This window comes from Epargyreus clarus, unplaced genomic scaffold (assembly GCF_041222505.1).
Source record: "Epargyreus clarus isolate Ecla_fem2 unplaced genomic scaffold, WU_Ecla_fem_2.2 ptg000005l, whole genome shotgun sequence".
Taxonomy (NCBI): domain Eukaryota; kingdom Metazoa; phylum Arthropoda; class Insecta; order Lepidoptera; family Hesperiidae; genus Epargyreus; species Epargyreus clarus.
Window position 1 is genome coordinate 10,809,387 of NW_027332213.1, and position 22,049 is coordinate 10,831,435.

At 32.6% G+C, this 22,049-nt stretch overlaps 1 protein-coding gene across 1 annotated transcript in view; it reads left to right on the forward strand.

Moving 5' to 3' along the window:
• The window catches only part of Scr (homeobox sex combs reduced), a 58,783-nt gene that overhangs the window by 2,139 nt on the left and 34,595 nt on the right, over positions 1 to 22,049 (forward strand). The window contains exon 2 of the mRNA XM_073073150.1: positions 1,311 to 2,218. Within this exon, the coding sequence (XP_072929251.1) occupies positions 1,465 to 2,218 (754 nt within the window). The 5' untranslated portion in view covers positions 1,311 to 1,464. The remainder of the gene's footprint in view (positions 1 to 1,310; positions 2,219 to 22,049) is intronic.

Consider the following 22,049-nt stretch of genomic DNA (forward strand, 5'->3'; position numbering starts at 1 on the left):
GATACTATAAATAATACTATATTTATTATAATCATCTACTTATCTAGTAAGTCACAAACATTTTCATGAATAGACACATACATGTACCTACTACATATTATGGAATGTCTTGTTACCCTAAAGGGTGGCAGAACTTTTTGTACTTTGGCTGCAATATCACCAACATCACCACATCAATTAACAGACTTTATGAGTATGTACCTACATGTAGTTTATTTTTTATTCTTCTTAGCAAGTTTGCAGTCAATCTGTTAAGACATGGTTTCTGCCACCCATGGACAATTACCCAACTCTAAATAGATCAGGGATTCTACCCAAAGTTAATGATAGATGCGAAACCGATCCTGAGGACTTATATGGTCACTTCGTTTGCAATTGTTGTGTTATATACATATAACATATTCTTATAAAGCAATTTAGTTCTCAGAAGTAACAAGACATCTATGAGCGAATCCAGAATATACTACTTTTCTGCAGTTATTACAAATGATCATGATGGTATTCTATTTTAATTTACGAATTGAGGGAAATATTCACATATATCTACGTATTTATCTATTAAAGTAATTTATATTTTAACTCCTCGTTTAACGTAAACCACACGAAAACATTATCTTGCCTTTTTACTCAAACTGAAAACATTGCAGAATATACAATTTAAATATTTTTGATATAAATCTTCCGACGTTAACACGCGAAAATGTGTTAGTATGAACATAATTTCTCTTTTTAGTAAGTAGGTAGCTACCAACTTGTAAATAATTTCCGAAAATATTTTTGTTACGTTGTGTTCTTGATAAAAGTTCGTGATTATTTTAACTTTCCTAATTATTTCGAACACAAATAAATTTTGTAACAGGAATACATTGAACACGTCAACTGAATAGTTAACTGGTTAGTTATTTTAATAAATTCGGTTAAAATATACAAAGAATTATACGAAAGTAAATATTTTCTATTCGCGTGACAATTTTTAGTCTCCGGCCGTTAAAATACCAATGTAACTTTAATTACGGGTTATTAATTAGAAAGCTTACTAAAATGCCGTAAAAGAAAAGTCTAAATCAAATTCATTAGACTTTTTATAAGATAAGAGTTATAAGATAATATGAAAATAATAATAAATAATATAAACAAAAGATACATTCAATTTATTTCATTAATTAGTATTATTTTTATTTAATTCCTTCAATTTTTTAATAAAATCTAAAAATTCTTTATTCCCTCTTCTTACGTCTCGTTAGAAGCAAGACATTCGTTTCTATAACAAGGCGTTGCTTGACCAACTAATGTGTTTCATTTTATCGCAGGTCCATCAATCAAGCTCCACTCTCTGAGGACAATTGAACCGGACCGCGAACATCTGCAGCACTTAACATGTCCAACTAGACTATTCAGTGCTCGTCTGAACGATGACAACCTTGGAGTAAACTTCATAGGAAACGAGAAAAGATACTGTTATCGATGAACGACTTAAATTACAACGCAGGAATGAGTTCCTACCAATTCGTCAACTCCCTGGCTAACTGCTACGGGAATCAAGTTCCCGGGCGCACAGGGACGCCCGTAGAACAATCAGGCCATCCAGGCCTACCGACGCCTGGGGCCGATTACTACAATCCAAATGCTGCAGCTAGCGCTTATCCCAACGCTTGCTATTCACCGCCGCAAGTTGGACATCACTATCCACAACATCCATATGCAACACCTGCGGCAGGCGCACACATGCAACCGCAGACAATGATCGATTACACGCAATTACACCCGCAAAGGGTGGGGAGTACGGCGAGCCATATGCATCAGCATTCAAACCCGAGCCCCGGTGCTTTGTCACCCAACTTGATGTCCACCCCGCCGAACCAAGGCGCTAGCGCTAGCTGCAAATTTGCCGACACAACTTCTACAACTGGAGTTGCTTCTCCGCAAGATCTCTCCACATCTTCGGGTCCGGGCAGAACTTCTCCCGGCTTTGTCGGCGTTGGACAGAATACTGGGTCTACGAGCACTAAACTCGGCCTGACTACGCCTATAGCTTCGCCTGTGGAGCACAAGGCTAATGTGAACCAGAACATTTCGAGCCCGGCTTCGAGCACATCCAGCAACGAGAGCAACGATGCTAACAACTCCAGCTCGAGTAACACGAAGAACGCGAAATCTGCTACTCAAGCGAATCCGCCGCAAATATATCCATGGATGAAGCGGGTGCACCTAGGACAAAGTAAGTAGAATATCAATTCCAATTAGCTGTTTCTCATTATAACAGGACAATTTTAATAACGGCACTGTCAACGTTATGCCTTATCGACTGCGGGAGTAATGAATGAACGATAAAAAGTTCTATTCACACTTTTTTACTCGCGCCGTGAAATTATAAACAGATCGGCTTCCTTGTTACAACAAGCGTGACCACGCCTCCAGTAAAAACCAACATTTTGATCTAAAACAAAACTATTCATCAATTGGATGCCGAGGTGGAGACAAAATAAATTATATATCTGTTTATAAAGCATTAGCACGCATTAATGTAGGATCGATATGGCCTGCTGATGGATGACGTCCATAATAAGGCATAATGGCTTTGTTGGCGGGCGCTTACAACTTAGTATCCGAAGTCTTTTTCTCCTCAGTTCTTAATGATGGGGAAAGCGCATCGTCATCGTGACGTCGGCTTTAATAGATCCTGACCTTCTGGTGTTCACTGTGAATTAGGTTACAAAGTTAATGCGTTTTGAATTGGGAACTTTTTAGGACCTCTATTAGTTTTTTATTCTTATCTCGTAATGATAAATATAATCGTTTCTACCCACATGTGATCGTCATCACCGATTTGATTTCTCTAATACTTTTTAGTCAGTTTGTAAACATTTGGACGACAACTCTATCGTTCACAGTGTCAAGTAGTACTATTAAAAAAACATAAATTTGTGTGTTCCAAATAATAATAAGAGGGGAATATATCGGACTGTCATACGTCGTAGATGTCCTGAGATAAAGACAGGCGCAGATGTTACGTTCACTGTTCCCGGAATCATCGTCTTTGTATTGTTTTCAGCTATTATCCAATATAAGTGACCTTGTCGACGTTTTGTGTGGTTTTAGTAACATTGACATGACCAGATTGAAATAGGAAACGTACCTAAAATAACATTTTAATTATAGCTCCGTTAAGCATTAGAAAACTTACCCGTTATGAGTGGAGAAATATAAACATTATTAAATAATACAGCTATTTTATAGTTATATCATATATAAAGAACATATGTTAAACTTTTATTTATTCTAAATTAAATAGAAAATGTAAAGATTTCAAAAATAAAAACAATTTACAAATGGTTTCTAATATTATGTATAATTTACGCCACAAATCATAATAATAGGTAGTAGTTATCCAAATACTAGGAAAATTTATTATTACTGTACCTTTGAAATTAAAACTAAGTAATCTATGAATCAAAAAATATTTTTTGTGACTTATTACATAGTTTGAAAATTTTGTAAAAGTGTGCACATACCTAACAACCTAACACAATGTTCATTTATTCCTTTTTATAGTAAAACTATGTACTAAATTAGGCTTTAGCAGGCGTTTCTTTTAATGTACTTAACAACATAAAAGGTGCATAAATGCTAATGCTAAAAAATTGACACCTACTTATAAAATAAATAAAAAAGTCCATGTAAGTGTTAATTTAAAAGCAAACGAAATATAAAACTGCCATTGCTAACGACCTATGTAATCCTCATGCATTTAATAACGCAATTTTCAAAATTCCATTTATCTTTCACACTCTTTTGTAGAGAAAAAAGTACCACTCATATTTTACACCTTTACAATAACATTTAAAGTTTGCGTGTTCAATTCTTACTTCGTATTGACTCTACAATAAATGCAGAGTCTGGAATTTTTGCGCTACGGATGGAAAATTCTTATTACTTTTGTACAGCTTTTTACGGCGGCACAAAACTTTAATAAGTATATCTATCGCGTTTAATTATTATTTTTAAGCCTACTTACGCTAAAACTGAAAGTAATAGCTAGTCCATTATAAATTGATAATTATATTACGCCATCATTCGTGGAAAATTACAATCGTAATGAAATATCCTTCAAGTAACTTGTTATGTAATATAAAATGGCGAATGTGTTTGCAATAATTATAATGTTAACCATTCCTTGTACAAAGAGATTTTGCATAAACTTTCTTTCATTTAATTAATGTTAAGTCACTGCCGCACATAAACTATAACTGGCCCCAAATTACCCAAAAATGCTACCTGAAATCAATCACATGAGTTGGTAAGTACTAAGGTATATGGTAGTAGGTATATTTGCCATATGACATTCTACTAACCAAATAATAGCAGCTCAAACTACTTAGGTACTGTTAGAAATAAATACAAAGACAGGTTGATTTTACATAATATGTGTATTATGAAGCTGGTCGCTTAGGCTTTAAGGGTTCACAACGCGTCTGTGATCGGCTTAAGGTTCTGTTTTATATGGTGTATTAACTGTACTAACTATAAGGTGGATTAAGCTTAAGCTTACTTACTACTCCAATCTTATGAAAAATATTACGAGATTAAAATAAACTGCAGCAAACTTAAACTAAATAGGTTCTAGATAGGGACATGAATCCGATAAAGTTCTTATACCGATATCAAAGATAAATGGGACAAAAAATATCGAAACTTGTTAATGTATTTTTAATTTAATATCGTAAATTATTCATCGTGAGTCATTTTTATATTAATATCCACTAGTTGGTAACCTTGTCATACATCTTGTCCGTACCATATGACGTGTATACCTAGTAGGTATTCGAACATTATATATTAGCAAATATGAATATGGTTGCAAAAATATTGACAATTGCAAAATCGAAAATGTTTTATCATAATTTAGGTGGATAGGTTTAGATTTTTAAGTCCAAAAATTGTAATAATAGGTATTTTTAAAATATTAAAAGGCCCTACCCGCGTGACGACCCGCGTGGCGGAGCGGTTGCCATACCGGTCTGACGCGCAGAGGGGTCCCGGGTTCAAACCCCGGCCAGATATCTAAATACTGAATTTAGATTTCTGGGTCTGGGTGTTTGTGTATTTGTCTACGTGTCAATTTTTGTGTTACAGGCTGTGAGTGTAGAAAGTGTGTGTGTTTTCGGATATCCGAACGCGGTAGCCTATGTATCGAATTTTATTGAGTTAATAATTGAGGATGAAAATTTTGAAAGATTTTTATATGAAGTCATTACCAGGGACATATTATGTAAACCATTTATATTCCTGTTTCACCGGGAACCAAACCTCTGACCAAGCGACTGATTTAATCAATTTATTTTTTGTGTTTTATCTTACGTTAATATTTCAGTTATATTCTTTCAAATAAAACACTCTTTCAAATTAAAATTACTCCAAGGGTATAAACTATAATATATTTAAAAAGTGACTCAAACTAATTATCAACTTTAAGTGTTTAAGTTAAAACTTCATAAAAAGGTATAAGTCTCATTAGAAACAGGAAAGTATGTAAATTACGTAGAAAAGAAAATAGAACTTGCTACCCTCACATGTTTAAGGGCAATAACTTAGGGACGAGCGTTCGTGCAACTTGACAACTTCTTAGATTCAATACTCCACTATACTCCGTACCTACTGGTAACTACTTATTGTGTACCTAAGTCTGCTTTAGCGTTTATTTTTATTAAAAAGAAAAAGTTTTTCATGACTAAATATACAGGGTGTATGTTTTAACTGAGAAACTTTAATTCCTTTCAAATTTCCTTTAGCTTTCCTAACTTTTCCTGTAGTTTGCTATTTATCACGTCGTGATTTGATAAGAATCTGATCTTTTTATAATATAGAGTGTTCTTTTTTTCAAAATTATTGTTATACCCTAAATATTATAGAAATCTCTTAAATCTAATTGTTCATTAGTTGCGTTAATTAAAATTGGCCCCAAGACTCCTAGGCATTTTTTGCTATTCTCATACTTTCTATAAGAAATTACTAATAGAGTGTTATTGAACAGCATAGAAAATGATTTTCATTTTAAAATATTCTTTGCAAGCTAATATAACTATGTATTAGGCATCCGCCACACAATATAATATTGAAAATATTGTATTTAATACGTTTTAAATATTTTAATCTCAGGGTAAACATGTTAATTTGATCCATATTTAAGCCTATAAATTAAAAGGTCAAATGAAACTCAAACTGATTATAAATGCCTATAATGTTACATTTAATGTGACATATTTTAAAATTATGTATGGACTTAAGAGAACAAATTATATTACTTATATTTTGTCATTCCGTAGGACATTAATACAGGTGATAAAATAAATTAAAAATGATAATTTCTTACCATAGGTATTTAATTAAAAATTAAATCTTCATATCTTCGTTTGTGTACAAAATTAAAACTCCCTTGGTTACATTAACTTTGATTTCATCTATAATAAGAATATTATATGTATTGTTTACCACATGAAATCAACTACTTGTCCCATCGCTTATTTCGTTAAGTAACAATAGGTAAAACAATGAATTGCATAAAATCACGTTGTCTTAGCAAACAAATTTATAAAAGATATTCGTCATTTATATACAATGAATCATTAACGGCAACAACACATAAAATTATATAAATACGAGTTGACCCGGCAAACTTTGTACCGCCCCAGAATTTATTTATGAAATATATATCATATTTACTCACCTTTTAAACCTTCCCTGGACTTCCACAAATTATTCTAAACTAAAATTAGCCAAATCGGTCCAGCCGTTCTCGAGTTTTAGCGAGACTAACGAATAGAGATTGATTTTTATATATATAGTTTTAAATATAGAGCTCTCTTAACTCTCTTGAAGAGAGTTAAGAGAGCTCTCTATAGAGCCCCATATCATAGCGCTACGGTAATACCTCAGGAGAAAGTCATACGAGTAATGCTAACGATAATATTAATTAAAATACCATTAAACCAAACTTATAGTTAAACAGAAATAAATTACTTTATATAGACAGATAGAATAGCAAATTTTATATAAGATAGGTAAGTAATAAAGGGTTAAACATTTTCTAATAGATATTCCACATAACCAAGATGAAATCTAAAGTACCGGTAGATTATACGATATTGCTACAAGAACCGCTAACGAGTATAAAATGTACGTATAAACGAGTATTATGCATATCTTAACAATCTTGAACGGCTCGATTGTGAGCTAAAATGGATTTTAGATATGTATTTCTAAGTACAGGTACTGGACTATTAGATACTGGTTCTAGGAAATGTAGGGGCAAAATGAGAATATGATTTTAAATTCAATTTCTCTAAGAAAATTAGTTTTTTCTTTAATTGATTTTAGAAGTCTATTATAACTTTTAGACTGTTTAATGCAGTTTATAGCTACAGGTTTTATACTATTAAATGCTAGGTACTTAGCTGAGTTATATAGGGAGTCCCATAGTCAAAGTTATTGCACTCCTAATTTTCATCAACAAATTCCTCACATGATTGATACATTTTTATAATATAGGACGAACGTCACGCAGTTCATCTGATATAAAATAGTTAGTGCTGCTTAAGGTTATCTATGAACAGTCGATAAGATCAGATTCCTACCTGAGGTCGGCCACACATGTGCCGCTGAGGACTAAGCTGAGCAGAGTACCTATAATATCTTCCTTAGCACTCCCTTCAAACCAAAACGAAGCAGCACTTAACACTGCTATTATTAGGCAGAAATAGGTGTGGCGATGGTACCGCCGGAATCGAACCCAGGTAGGAACCACCTTGTAAACATTGAAATTAAGTTGATTACCTTCTTAAATTCAGTTCATTGTATAACGTCTTGTACGTTGTCTTCATTGTATAACCATAAGGGTCTTGATGTGTACAAAATGACAGAAACAGTACTTGAAGCTACTTGTTCTTTGACATGCAATCATATTTCATTGACTATTCTGACTACTTCTGACTAATGACTAATAGTTCCATTGTCTTTATATGCCACGATGAGTTGTATTAATTGAATTGCGTAATAGCTCAGCTATTGCAGATCAACTGAAAGTCATTTGAATAAAGATGGTCAATTACAATTTATTAGGCTTAGGCAGAATTATGAAGAATTCGCGTCTAAGTTTCATAATTTTAAATAAACTTATATTTATATCGTCTATAGCCGATATTATTGTTAAAAAACCTGAGAAAAAGGAACAATAAAATTACAAGTATCACAAAATAAAAGTACAGTTTATTTTAGGCTTGGTAAAAATATATCTGATATTTTATTTAGATAAATATGATCTCATAGAGACTGCAGTGAGTATTAATTATAAAGACTAGATACTAACTTGGTTACTATAATTGATTATAATGAAATACTCTAGCTAACAGAAAGATTTGTATGCATAGCTTTGTTAAACGATATTGGATTACATTTCACTCAATTTGGATAAATTCTTGATAAATATAGCTTTACATTATTACAGACCAGTTTTTCAGTAGGTATATAAACCAACAGTTGTCACAAGAGCCTTAAGGCGTGGTTAAGTCGGCCACATGCCAAGTGTCGCCGTTAACAAATTATAATATCCAAATCTTATATTTATTGCCACGCAATAAAGCATACTGTGGCGTGGTTTCTTAAACTAGGGTTAACAAGTACTTAAATTCAATACTGTCCATAACTAATCTATTGTTAAGCCAATGAACGGAGCAAATAATAAGTTAGCTCGAATTTTAACGACGATTCGATGATTAAAGATAGCAGTGTGCGGTAACCCTAGCGGAGAGACGTTCTTAATTTAAATGAAATTTAACCTTACCTGTTCTTAAGTACGACGGGCGATTAGTAAATAAATAACAAATTAAATTCCAGTAAAGATTAGCTCCAAGTGAGCGTTGGTTCATAAATAAATCAAGCAGTTCGGTCGCTCGACGGTAAATTATGACTCAAATAATATTATGGTAAAGGTACGCTCCGTGCTGCCTCGAGTTCAGTACTCGCTTATTGAGGCATTTTATAATGCGGCGAGCGTTAGTGTTTTGATTTTAATCGATGCAAATTGTATTGGGACCATTGCGAAAACCGTAACGTTGCGAAATCAAATGCATGGTTGAATTTACAATTTCACCGAAGACCTAAATATACAATTTCATGTGGTATTTTATGGTTAATGAGAGGCAATTTTAGCTATTTTAAATGGCATAAAATAATAATAGAAAATAAAATACTTTTTTTCCCAGTACAGTCGTCGCCAGAAATTATTACAGTGTTTTATTGTTTATTTATTTATTTAAGGAAGTGTACGTACTTGTATGTACGTACTATTTAAATTAATTTGTAATTATTAATTGCCTTTACTAGACTTACAATAGGTCGTAAACATTTAATGCTACTTTCCATCATAATAATTTAAGTAGGCAGCTATAAGATTCCATGTCTAACCATAGATGAAGCTAATTTCTTACTGCATCTTCCAAAACAATTCAACTTTTTCATACAACAGCACTCTATTCATACACTTTTTCATACAACGGCGTGTGCTAGTTGGTCTCAATGTCACATGTATTTTTTATCGTTCTACAGTTGGTTCTCACGTCGATACAACTTAGAACGTAATCAATTTATATCTGTAAGAACTAGCTATTCTTCTTACACATTTTTATTTGAAACATAAGTAGATATCGCACAAAATAAGATGTAAGTAACTAAGTTAATACATTGTAACATATCTGAACTAATTGCTAAACTGTAAACATATTTATCACTTATTTCAAGCAATTAGAGACTAATTGAAGACTTCTCTATAAAAACGGTAAGTTCATTTTAATATGTAGTTTAGTACGTAATTGTACCAATAATTTAATCTTCATATAGTTCCTACATTTCGTACTTCATACAATTATGAATTCTTAACATTAATTTGAAAACATTATACCTACCCACTTTCAGACTTTTTGTTTAGATTTTTTTCAAGTTATTTAATTAATATACACAACAGTTAGCAAGTTATTTAATTAGTATATACAGCTGATGTATGTAATTCTGTACTTAAAGGCCCTCCTATAGGTATAAACTAAACTTAAGATGAACCGATAAAATCGTAAGACGTCCATATCGCTGGAATTCTAGACCGAGGCCCGCCCGACGACCGCTCGGCCACTCATGCCCTTTAAATATGCATAAAAGGGTTTGAAAAATAAACCAGAGCTTGACTGGTTAGCAAAATAAGTAAATAAACCTTTGCAAGGGGATTAGTGGCGGGGCGCGGCTGGTCGTGCAATGGCGGCGATGACGCTGCAAATTCTCCTTGCAGAATCATACCTATAGATTCTGCTTTAGGTATAGCTGTCTCTTTCTGTACCCTTACCAGGAGTTTTTACGTTTCGACAAATATGACTGTTTTGGTATTTGTTTACGTATTGGCCCATAGGATTTCCTAGTTTTGACACAATCCGCTAGGGGCGCTCACAGTCACATTTGTCGAAACGTAAAAACTCCTGGTAAGGGTACTGTTTAGGTAGTGTTAGATAATATTGTTAAATCTTACCTTACTATCTTATTTTATCTTACTAACGCTTGTTACGAGTAATTACTAATCTAACCTACCTATCACACCTAACCTACCTATCACAGAACGCACTTTGATAATTTCTGCCTACCTACTAAAACTTGTCAATGTTTATTTTTTGATAGGCAAAAATTTAAAAGATGGTTAATTATCAATCAACTAGCGTTAATATCGCTTATATAGATATTGATCAATAAGCACAGCTAAGCAACCTTAAGCGCTGCTTTGAGTTAGGGGGGTGACCGTTAGTGATTTAATGGGATAGCACTTGTTAACAATGACTTGCAATTGTTGGACATCAAAATGATTACTTAGATTTCGCAAATATCGTTGAAACAACCAAAACACATACACCTACCAAATACCTACTTCATACTTAGTTTCAAGCTTACGGTATTACAACACAAAATGTTTAAAAACTTTCTGACCTAAATGTTTGTAGTGTAGGTGTGAAGTTTGGTGCGGCATTTTTGCACATTGCAATATTTTAATTAATGTAGTAGACATACCTACCTGATAGTAGCACAACCTACGCATTGCAAATAAAATACTGTGTCGCAAATTGTGAAAATGTCGACATAAATTGCCGTATTTTTTAAGGTAAAATCGAAGTACCTAAGTAAGTTCTACCACCTTTCTTTTTGGTGGGAGAGTGTGCTGATTTAACAATATATGAGAAGACCATCATACTCCTCCGGAATGGTAATGCGTGTGTGTTTAGCTTCATGAAAAACTCCTATTCAATATGAATTTGGTTACCGAAGTCACGCAGTAAACAATAACCACTTACCATTAAGTCGACTGCTTGCTCGTTATATAATATAATAAGAAAGGTACATAGTACCTTAACGGTAAAGGTACCATTAAACCCAAACAGAAGTACACAGACCAATAATTTCTTGGCGTGTGAGTTTTCATGCAAAAACTAATTAATTTGCGAACGCGATTACTTCCTCCGTTCCGATATTTACCCGTGGCTGTCAGTAATTATAGAGACAGACTGCCAATTATTTTATTAATTACTTTTGAAATATTCTTCAATGAAACTGTATAATGCTTGTGCTATTTATAACGAAGTTCTACTTTGATGTTGCAATAAAGTATTTTCAATTATCACTGAACTACCCGGGTGTGGCACTGAATGATGGAATGCCTACGGCTATGGGTTCGATTTCCGGTGGGAGCCTATATTTATAGACAATGCATGTGCATGGTAGGTATACAGAGTGATTTTTTTCAAATAGGCCTTCAGGGCCAAATCCGATATTATAAGGATTAGCGAAAAATGCTGAAAGGAGTTACAAGGCCGATTTTGACAAACAAACTAAAACTGTAACATTACTTTTTTAAAATAGCTTTTTCCTTAGCCGGGGATCGAACGAGTTCATTTTGAAAAAAAATCAACCTATTTTTTTTCACTATCTGATAGTGTCGCTTATAAGGATTAAATTCTGGGAAGTAATGTTATGTGACAAATTAAAGAAAAAGCCTCAATTTTAAGAAAATACTTATTTTTTTCATATTAATTTGGCAGTTAAGTTCCCGCCATTCATTAATTTGATTACGTACATCATTTACGGAGTATGCTTTATACAAAAGAATCTGAACTTTATTAGGTAACTCAATCAACGTTTAAAGTCACCAAACACTAACTACCTTGGGAGTTATAAACCTTTTCAATTTCTTTGAAATGTATATTTATTTTCTACTTATTAAACTTTGTTCAGTACGTAAGTGAAAACTAAGTTCGTATCAAAGATGCCAGTGATCCCCCGAACTCCCCGAGGACATACCAACTTCAATTATTGATGGCAAGTTCAGCCGATATAAAATATAGCGGTAAACGGCTATTTTTCACTTGCTTTAACATTAAATAAGTAGCTTCATGCTGTTTCGAGGGTTTTATTTGTGATATACGGGGTTAGGGTAATGAGCTTTGCGGTATTTTGCATATATCTTGTACGTAAGTAGCTAATATTTTTATATATTATTTTTATGACGTCGGCGGATTATATAGTTAGTCTCGGAAACTATCAATTACTAAGAAGTAATTGATAGTTTCCGAGACTAATTTTAATATTAATATTTCATTTAATAAGTACAAAAACTAGAAGTGTACTAAGCAAATTTCTCAATACCCTAATGTAGGGTCAATCGTAGTCGTATTAAGATCGGATTCGAAATGTCATGAACATAAGGCCAAAAAGAAAGGACCAAATAAAATACTAACTGGTAGATAGATAACTATCTATCTGTACTATATGAAATAGCAAACCCTATTTTGACGCGACTATCGGACTAACGTCTCTACCTAGACATTAGCTACATAACATAGTTTTGTACCCCGAAAATATTTCTAAGGTTGAAAGTGAAAAATCACGAAAAAGTTTAGAACTAAGAAAGAACGAAATAAACGAACATAAATAATAAATTATGTGCTGTACACTATGAAGATATAACTTAACACGAAAGTTCAAACCGGCGTTCAAATGCTAAATGTTGGCAGGTGTATCCATCGATTGATCTTATTCCGGTGGAGTGCCTCTGATGTAAAATACTTTGATGTATTTGGTACATCAGAATTAATCCCTGTATATTCTCCTCCCATTAATCTTATAGTACACCTTTTCTGCCATCAAAGATTTGCAGTTTCATTATGCATTCAATCTCGCGATATCTCGATCAATTTCTATGTTAATTTTAAAGCAATTAATTAGTTTCATATGCATAAAGGTAGCCTTTTAGTGCCAGACTTAGATAAAATGAAATAATAATGAATGGCCAATATAAATTATGAGTTTGTATACATTTTTGATTCATCATCATCAACTCATTAATGTCCCACTGCTGGGCACGGGTCTCCTCTCATAATGAGAAGGATTAGGCCATCGTCCACCGCGCTACCCAAGTGCGTATTGGTAGACTTAAACATTTTTAATTAGATTTATTGAAAATCATATCCACGCCCCGTGTATAACATATTTACCTAAAGTTTAGTTTAGTAACATTTTAGTATTTCATTACAGTGAAAATATTAAATCGAGAACATTTGATCTTATTTTACGATCCTGTAATATAATAATAATTTTAATTATAAATTAACTAGTATTATCTGTCTATATATTAATATTTTAATAAATAAGATAAAATTACACATACTATAATTTTGTAAAATAAAAATAATTATCAAATTAATAGATTAATAGATTAATTAAAATTGTTACACATAGTAATATCTTCACGTTACTATGTAATTAGTAGTCAGTCACGTACGAAGGTGTTACATAAATAGATTTCCTATCAAGATACAACAACTTCAATAGTGTTTAAACGAATCAATTTACGCAATCCTCGTGAGATCAGGTAAAACTATAATTTGCACGAAGATGTTATAAAAAATTATGCATCATAGCTAGTATGCATTATAAAACTATTTTATATCGAATAATATTGTGTTCGAATGCTTTTATCAATTAAATAAGTATCTAAGTTAAAAACATTTCGTATTTTCATTATCACCTTGATATTAATAAGAATTATAAAATTTTGATAATAATTACAAAAGTTACAACGACTTTTTTATTTAATTACTAGCTCACCCGGCAAACGTTGTATAGCCATATAAAAAAAATGTTAAGGGTGAACAACTCTTATCACTTAGGGGTATGAAAAATAGATAGTAACCGATTCCTAGACCTACTGAATATGCATATAAAATTTGGTGAAAATGGGTAAAGCCTTTTGGAGGAGTACGGTAACTAACATTGTGACACGAGAATTTTATATATGTATAAGAAGATGTAATTACGTGCACCATAAAAGCACCATAAATTAAAAACAAAAACATAATTTTGTACTATGTATATATATTCTTTCTTTATACCTAAATTAACAATATTAAATTCATAATGATTTTAAAATGTAAACATTGCGAAGATAAACGAAAATAAATAACATATAAAAACTTTACTGTAATTTACTCATTAAACGATCTAATTAATACGCAAAAAATACAATTAACTATTTTCATTACAGATGGATTTAGACACGGATTTATTGAAACTTATCGCAAGTTGCGTGTAGAAGTATTATATTACTCAATTTCCTTAGTAGAACAGTTTTATAAGTAACGCTTAGAAATAAAAAGTTATAGATACCTACATGCGGGATTCAGAGATACAAAATTATATTAATTATTTTTGAGCAAGAGACTAATATTATATTTTTGAAATGTGTCGTTTAAGTACGTTCTTTCATTTGCCATCAAACACAGCCAAAAACAATAGTTTCTTTACTTCATGGCTTTAGGTCCTCTAGAGAGCGTTGTATTTAATTTAATATGACGTCACATAGCTTATAACCTGAGGACGATCAAAACGCTTACAAGCGTCGCAAGCATATCATTTGATAAGTTATAAGGGAACAAATGAACATACATCCACATACATATCCACATACATACCCGTCAAAAATAATAAAAAAAATTTTTGCTTCGCCATAGTCGGATAAATAAAGAGCTTCATCAAAAATCAAAGTAGTTCTTAGTAAAAAAAAAATATTTCAGCCAAAACTTAAAATGTATATATAATGTAGAAAATGGATAAATTAGTTGGAAGAGAGTACTAAAAGCAAATGTTGACTGGCCTGTGTTTGAGAAACGACGCGAGATGCCTATGCTAATTCGGAATACGCAATATTGCGCGGGCGCATGCGAATCAGAGGAGCCTTTATGAGGAACTTAATCAGTGTCTGCGGCGACATGCGTTATTGAAACGAAATTAAAACACTTAGTCGGTTCTTCGGCCTGTATACTTCACATACATTTCATACATATAGTAGGGATGGAGGTTCTTTCGAGAGATCGATTCTTGAATCGATTCGATTTGAAGTGCAATAAATCGATTCTCCAAAAATCGATCTTTGATCTATTCATCTAAGAAAAGGGACGAGGGTAGCGACAAAAAAGGCCATCTGGACCAAACAAGCACTGAAATACGTATCCGTCAGCAAAAAAAAATGTCTATAAAAGATTCGACCAATTTCGAAAAGATCGACTTTCGATTTTCTAGGTTGAAAAATCGATCCACTACTGGATATCGATTAAAATAATCGACTTTTTTTGGCTCAAAAGATCGATTCTTCGATTAATTGATCACAGATCGCATCCCTAACATAGGTAGGTACTAAAAAAGTGCCTACTTCGTGTAGGCAGTTAGTGGTTAATGTAAACGAATGGAGTTTTACCAGGCACATTTTGAAAGATTTAAGCATAATGGTTTTCAATACCTATGCACTTGTTTAGCTAAATCTTGGCGAACATTTAATTTAATTGAAATAAAATCTTTACGCGCGTACGTACGGCTAAGTACCTTATAGCAGAAGTTATCTCAATAATGTTGTCTGATTTGAAAGAATTACGTTACTTAAGTAAGTTCTCAGTTCCTAAATGCAAAATCATTATATATAATCTCCATACTATATTTGTCAAATCTTTGTGGGTTATATACATCTGTGATTACCTGTCATTTTGGTGTTAGGGATATTTAATAGCCCTTATTTATTAAGCGTAGTTGCGTTTTGTGTGATCAAGTTATTGCGGTAACGTTAAAATATTTTATTTTATATTTTTGATTGAACAGAAGTAGGCACTATAAATCTACTGTGTAGGTATAATGAGTACCAACTATAAAACTGGAATATAAAATTTAACAAAAATACTGTGTAAGCTGGCTGTTTAACCATTAGAAATTCGCCAAACGAATTGTTGGAGCGTAGAATTTAGCAAACCGAATATTGTGACTTGGAAAATGTTTCGACTACACAACGTAGTCGAATGAATCATCCTTCCTAAGATTTGGTACATTACCTAAAGCTGAAATAGGCACTTAAGCGGCAAGTAAGCGTAACTGTTGTATGAAGTACTAGCTACATCAGAATGTGAAGCTTAGTCAAGGATTTAAATAACTACATTTGTTACAACTATTCTCATTACCGCATACATTAACGCGCCGTTCAAAGATACCTTTATTAATTGCCGCTAAGAAATAACATGAAATCAGAATTCAATTTACATTTCAAATCGGTCGCAGTTATTAAGGTGCTAATAGATTTACCCATTCGTATAACAATTTTATTTGCATAATGGCAACCAAAAAGATTTATACCTATAATTTGAGATATACCATTTAATAAAATTACCAATCATGAGCGTTCTAATTTAAATAACTCGTGAAGGCTATGGAAAATATAGAGCTGAGTAAGCGCCTCTTAAGTCGATGTCTTTTTTGTGTTTTGCTACAATTTTAATTGAAATTCAATGCCATAAATGGCTCAAAAAACATTTTCGTAACAGCTCACTTTACGCACAACACAATGTACTCGGACTATTGTGGAACCAAAATGAACTGAACGTCTTCATCTCGTGTACGCGACAAAAAACAATATAATACACTTATTGCTGTCATATTTGATATAATGGTAACACCGCAATTGTTTTCGAGTCCATAAATAACTTTTTACAAAAGATTCGCGGTTTACTCAAAAGCTAAACGGCTGATAAACATTTTTTTTCTTCGTCTCGGGCCGGCTTTCCTGCGGCGGGACGGTGCCTATAAATATTAATACAATCAAATGTTTTGACGTGGGCCTTTTTTAAGCTTTTATCTTGTACCTTCGCTTATTTTTTGTAAGCATCGATTTCGTTTTTATTTCGTGTTAATTTGGGCAGTGAAGTTGGTCTTTTAACAGATCGTAAAGTAGAAACGGAATCGGCAGCGCGCGTTGGCGCCAGGTGTCTATATAGGGCATTTTGGCAAATTATGGGAAATAATTCAATAAAATGGGGAGAAAGTGGCGGGATACTTACCATTATGGTTTTTTTTTTCCATTATGAGTTTAAATTTACTTCTAACATATAAATGCAATGTTAGAAGTAAATTTAAAGGACTTTTTTTAGGACTTAAATAAAACAAACTCTTTCAAAAACTAGAGAACATGAGCAAATAATTGAATATTCAACTCTAACTATTCATAATCATCTATTTCTTGTATAAAACCAAGCAATTTTTGACTACTTACATAGTCCTGAACTGTACACCTATCTACGTAAAGATTTATCTTACGGTAATGAATACCTTAACATTATTGATTACATTTACATTAAACAAATTATACCGTTATTAAGACTGGTACGCGTTAAAGTTTATAAGATAAATTTAATTTTGGTAAGTACATAAAAATAATAAATATTTACCTATATTAAATAATATTAAAACCACCAATATAAACTTAACCTACTATACTACCTACTTAAGTTTTATCTTTATGAGCAGAGATTATTTCAAATTAGCATAACGGCGATTACTCACACTATATCATTAGTTCTTAAATAAAAACATAAATCTTCACGGTGACTCTAAAGACTTTAGAACAAACACCCACTATTTTATCAGCCGCCCGTTCTAAATCCAACTGTAGTACTATCAAATACGATATAAAAGAGCGTACACATACAACTCAGGTTCGGTTTCGACAGATTTGATCAAAGTATCTAAAATGGTCACAGTTAGTGGGTTAACCACTTTAAATTGTCATCTGTCTGATTTATTTCTGTGTTTGCGGTCAACACATTTTTGTGCTTGTGTCCTGTATTTAATTTTCTTTTTCGAAACGCGGCGTTTCTTTACGAGCGTGTGGAATTTGATAGTGTCTAATATCGCTCTAGTCATTTATAGAGGAAGGAATAAACATTTTGTAAGCGGTGGAAGTAATATATTTTGAAGTAAAACTAGTATGGTTAGGTTAGGAAGGTCCAACTCCACATGTTCTGATTTGAAGCAGTTAGTTCATTTTGGTGAAAGTGTGTGGATATCCGCTGACTTGCATATCAGACGACCAGTCTTTAGAAAGGAAGATATTAGCTACCTTGATGGTAGTGACTTACTTACCGTTATTTAAAGGTGGGAATCTAATCTTATCTGGGGTTGATTATAGATGTCCATGGTCGGCAGTACCTTCAGATGGACATTATGTTCGTATATTTAAAAATCAGGAAAACTCAAAGCTTATTTGCTGTTTCAATATTATTAAGAAACAATAAAGGGCTAATGTAATTCTAAATGGCTACTGCAGTCTAGGGACACCTGGTATTAAATCTAAAGAGGGCTGTTGTCCTGCAATAAAGTAGTTACAGGTGCATTTTTCTTAGTGATAACGTCTGAGGTATGTAAATATAGTAATTTGTGTACCACCTTTTATTCCGGAATACAGCGCTAAAATGCAAAATAGAAATAGGAACGGCGTTATCATCTTTATAATAAGAGACAATTGGAAAATTTACTTTAGTTGTACCCTAATCTTTATCTTAAAAAAAAGTATTTCACTTGGATGAAAGTTCCATTCAGATTAAAACTAAGTCAGTTTTAATAATAGGCTATAAAGGCAGCAAAAATAATTAAAAAAAAAATGTTAATTGCAAAATTTGTCTGGCAATTCATAATTAGCAGCTGTTTTTTCATCACACATTCAAATTGTACTAAGTAGTACAACTGGTATTATGACACAGTTTTCCATTCGATTACTCCGATTGCCACGGGCGTATTCAGAGACGCTCGTAAACTATAATCATTTGCGGACCCCATAAATAATCGCGTAGTCCGGCCCTGGTTTTTGTTGCTGCGATGCGCCCGCGCAGGTAATATAGTCATAAATTTCCATAACCGCCACTCGATGTTATCAAACATGATTTTAATTTGATTTTGGAACCACACGTGTTGAGGTCGTTTCGTACGAGTTATGGTCGTAGGTATTGGCAATAAACGCTTAGTTTAGTAGCACGTCGTAAATTTGTGGAACTCTTAAATGTATCGTAAAATATTTTAGTGGTTGTTCAAGACTAATTTTACAGCCGTATTCATCATGTCTCGTTATTTGGTTTCCATTTAATTTTTATTTGATTATGTCACGAATATATTACATAAACACAATTATATTATAAACATAAACTTGAATGAAGATTTTTTGGAAAAGGAATTAAAAATTTACACGTTACACGGTACGTTCTAACTTAGTCTTCAGGAATGGCAACTTCATGTGGCCGACCTCGGATAAAACTATAATATTATCTGGGATTAGTTACAAACGTCCCTATGCGGCAGGAGCCGCTGACCATCAAGAGGACTGCGTACTAGCTTGCTACTCCTTAATTCCCTATAAAAAGCTGAGACATATTTACCTACATATAGTAAGTATATGAAAATAACAAAAAAAAGCGAAATACTCTAAAGTTAAAGGCGTGACGAAAACATAATATGTAAGTACTCTGCCGAAATATATTTCACTGGGCCCATTACATCGACACAGAGGTGAAAGTTGAAGATCATTACTCGCTATCAATACTAGCCTAATTCCCACACGATATCAAAACGATACAAATTGTTGTCATACGTAATCAATAACGAAATGAAATCGACTTCTAATGACACGTTGTAACTAAACGCGCCTTTTAAATATCACGTTCTGACAGACGATATGTCTTTCAAATGATATTTAGTGTTGGTATACCTATTCCTATTCAAGGTATGTTTAAGTATGAAATACTAGGCATATCTATCGAATGCTTATGTAACTGAAGTATTTTTAATTCTCATGTTGGATGGGCAGTTTGTATATAAAACTTGGTCCTCATTAATTTTTGGTGTGTAACCCATCTCTAGTATCACAGTAAGTAGAGAGGGCTTTAGGCCGTAATCTACTGTGCTGGCCAAGTACGTATTGGTGAAGACTCCTTTGAAACTTTTATGAAATTACAGGCATCTCGGTTTCCTTACGACGTTTTCTTTCACCGTTTAAACAAGTAATAACTAATTTCTTATGCGCACATATCTACGAACATCAAAGGCATGCCTAGGTTTTGAACCTCGAACCTTCCTAATAAAACCGCTATTCCAACCACTACATTATATCGATATTATATCAGTTCATTATATCGATACCTTAATTCGAAAATCAGCCAATTCCACTTTTTTTCAAAATGTTTTTTTTATTTATTTTTATTTCGTTCAACGCCATTTACTATCAAAATAAAAAAAAAAACATTTTGACAAAAAGTGGAGTTGGCTGATTTGCGAATTAAGGTATCGTTGTGTATGGTTAGGATAATACATACTTAGTTGTAGAGTAGGTGAGATAGAGTTCTAAGATATAGTGTTAAATTGTTAGCATAATTTGAATGTAGCTATAATGTATTCCTTTTAATTACTAATTTATTTTAATTAAATTGTGCATACATTCGTTGTAGACTAATATATCAATTATACGAGCAGGTATTTTACTTCATAAATATAAATCTTATTTATTTAGGCAATTAATTTGAAATAAATGCTTAAAATTGTAACCAAAAACATTTAATTATGGTATATGACACTAAAATGAGCTATTATAAGTGAAATAAAAACATTATCTTGGCAATTACAATTCAATTAAATGTCGTTTTTAGTTTATTTTAAATTTAATTACTGTAATTTCTAAATTAAATTGAATATACTTAAACATACAAAATATTTAAGTATATTCAATTTAAACTGTATAATTTTATTTTACAGATAAATTTGTAATACTTATAAATACAATTTAGAACTAGGTATAAAAGAGTAGGTAAATAATAAATTTTAGTTAATACTGAAGGTTAGAACGTAGCAATACAAAATTATACATACATTTAGGCCCTAAAATTGTTATACTTTATATAATTTTATTAAGTTCTTTGAAAAGTAAAATTATTAAAAAAAATAAGATTGAAAAAAGGCAACAAGAGCTTCAAGTTATAAGCCTAAACATCGTCTAATTTTAGTGCTTACATGGTTCATATTTATTCAATTAAAATTATTACGATAAAATGCATTTTATTTTACTCGCTTAACAACATACAAGGATAAATATCAAGATTACTCAAACGAAATTCACTTAACTTACATTTGTGTAATTTTAATTCAATCAGCATTTTATTTCTTACAAACCTACGGGCCCCTAAAATTTGAGAAGTGACCGGTCGGTTACGAAAGCACGATTTACAACCCACAGGTCGCATTATCTAGTATCAAGCTATAATCCATTTATCACCGCTTTTGTTTACGATCCTCGCGTATCATCGACTATTAATTATAATACGTTCCTCACTTCGAACTTTGACGTTCTCGCTGTGTGACAGACTAGAGATAAGAATGTTAATGTTGTTCGATACCAAACTAAACCGTTGTTATGTTTCGGTAGAGAAAACTCTAGCTTACTGGCTCGCAATAAGAATCAATGCAGCTGTTTTTCTTACCGCGAAATGTAGAGTCGAGTTTAGCTTCTATTCTAATGATTTAGAGTCCGTTATTGAATGTAGAGTTCGAAGAATTCAAACACCTTCGACCGAAGCGGAGTTGAGAATTTTGATGGATGTGGTTATAATTGTTTCTGTATC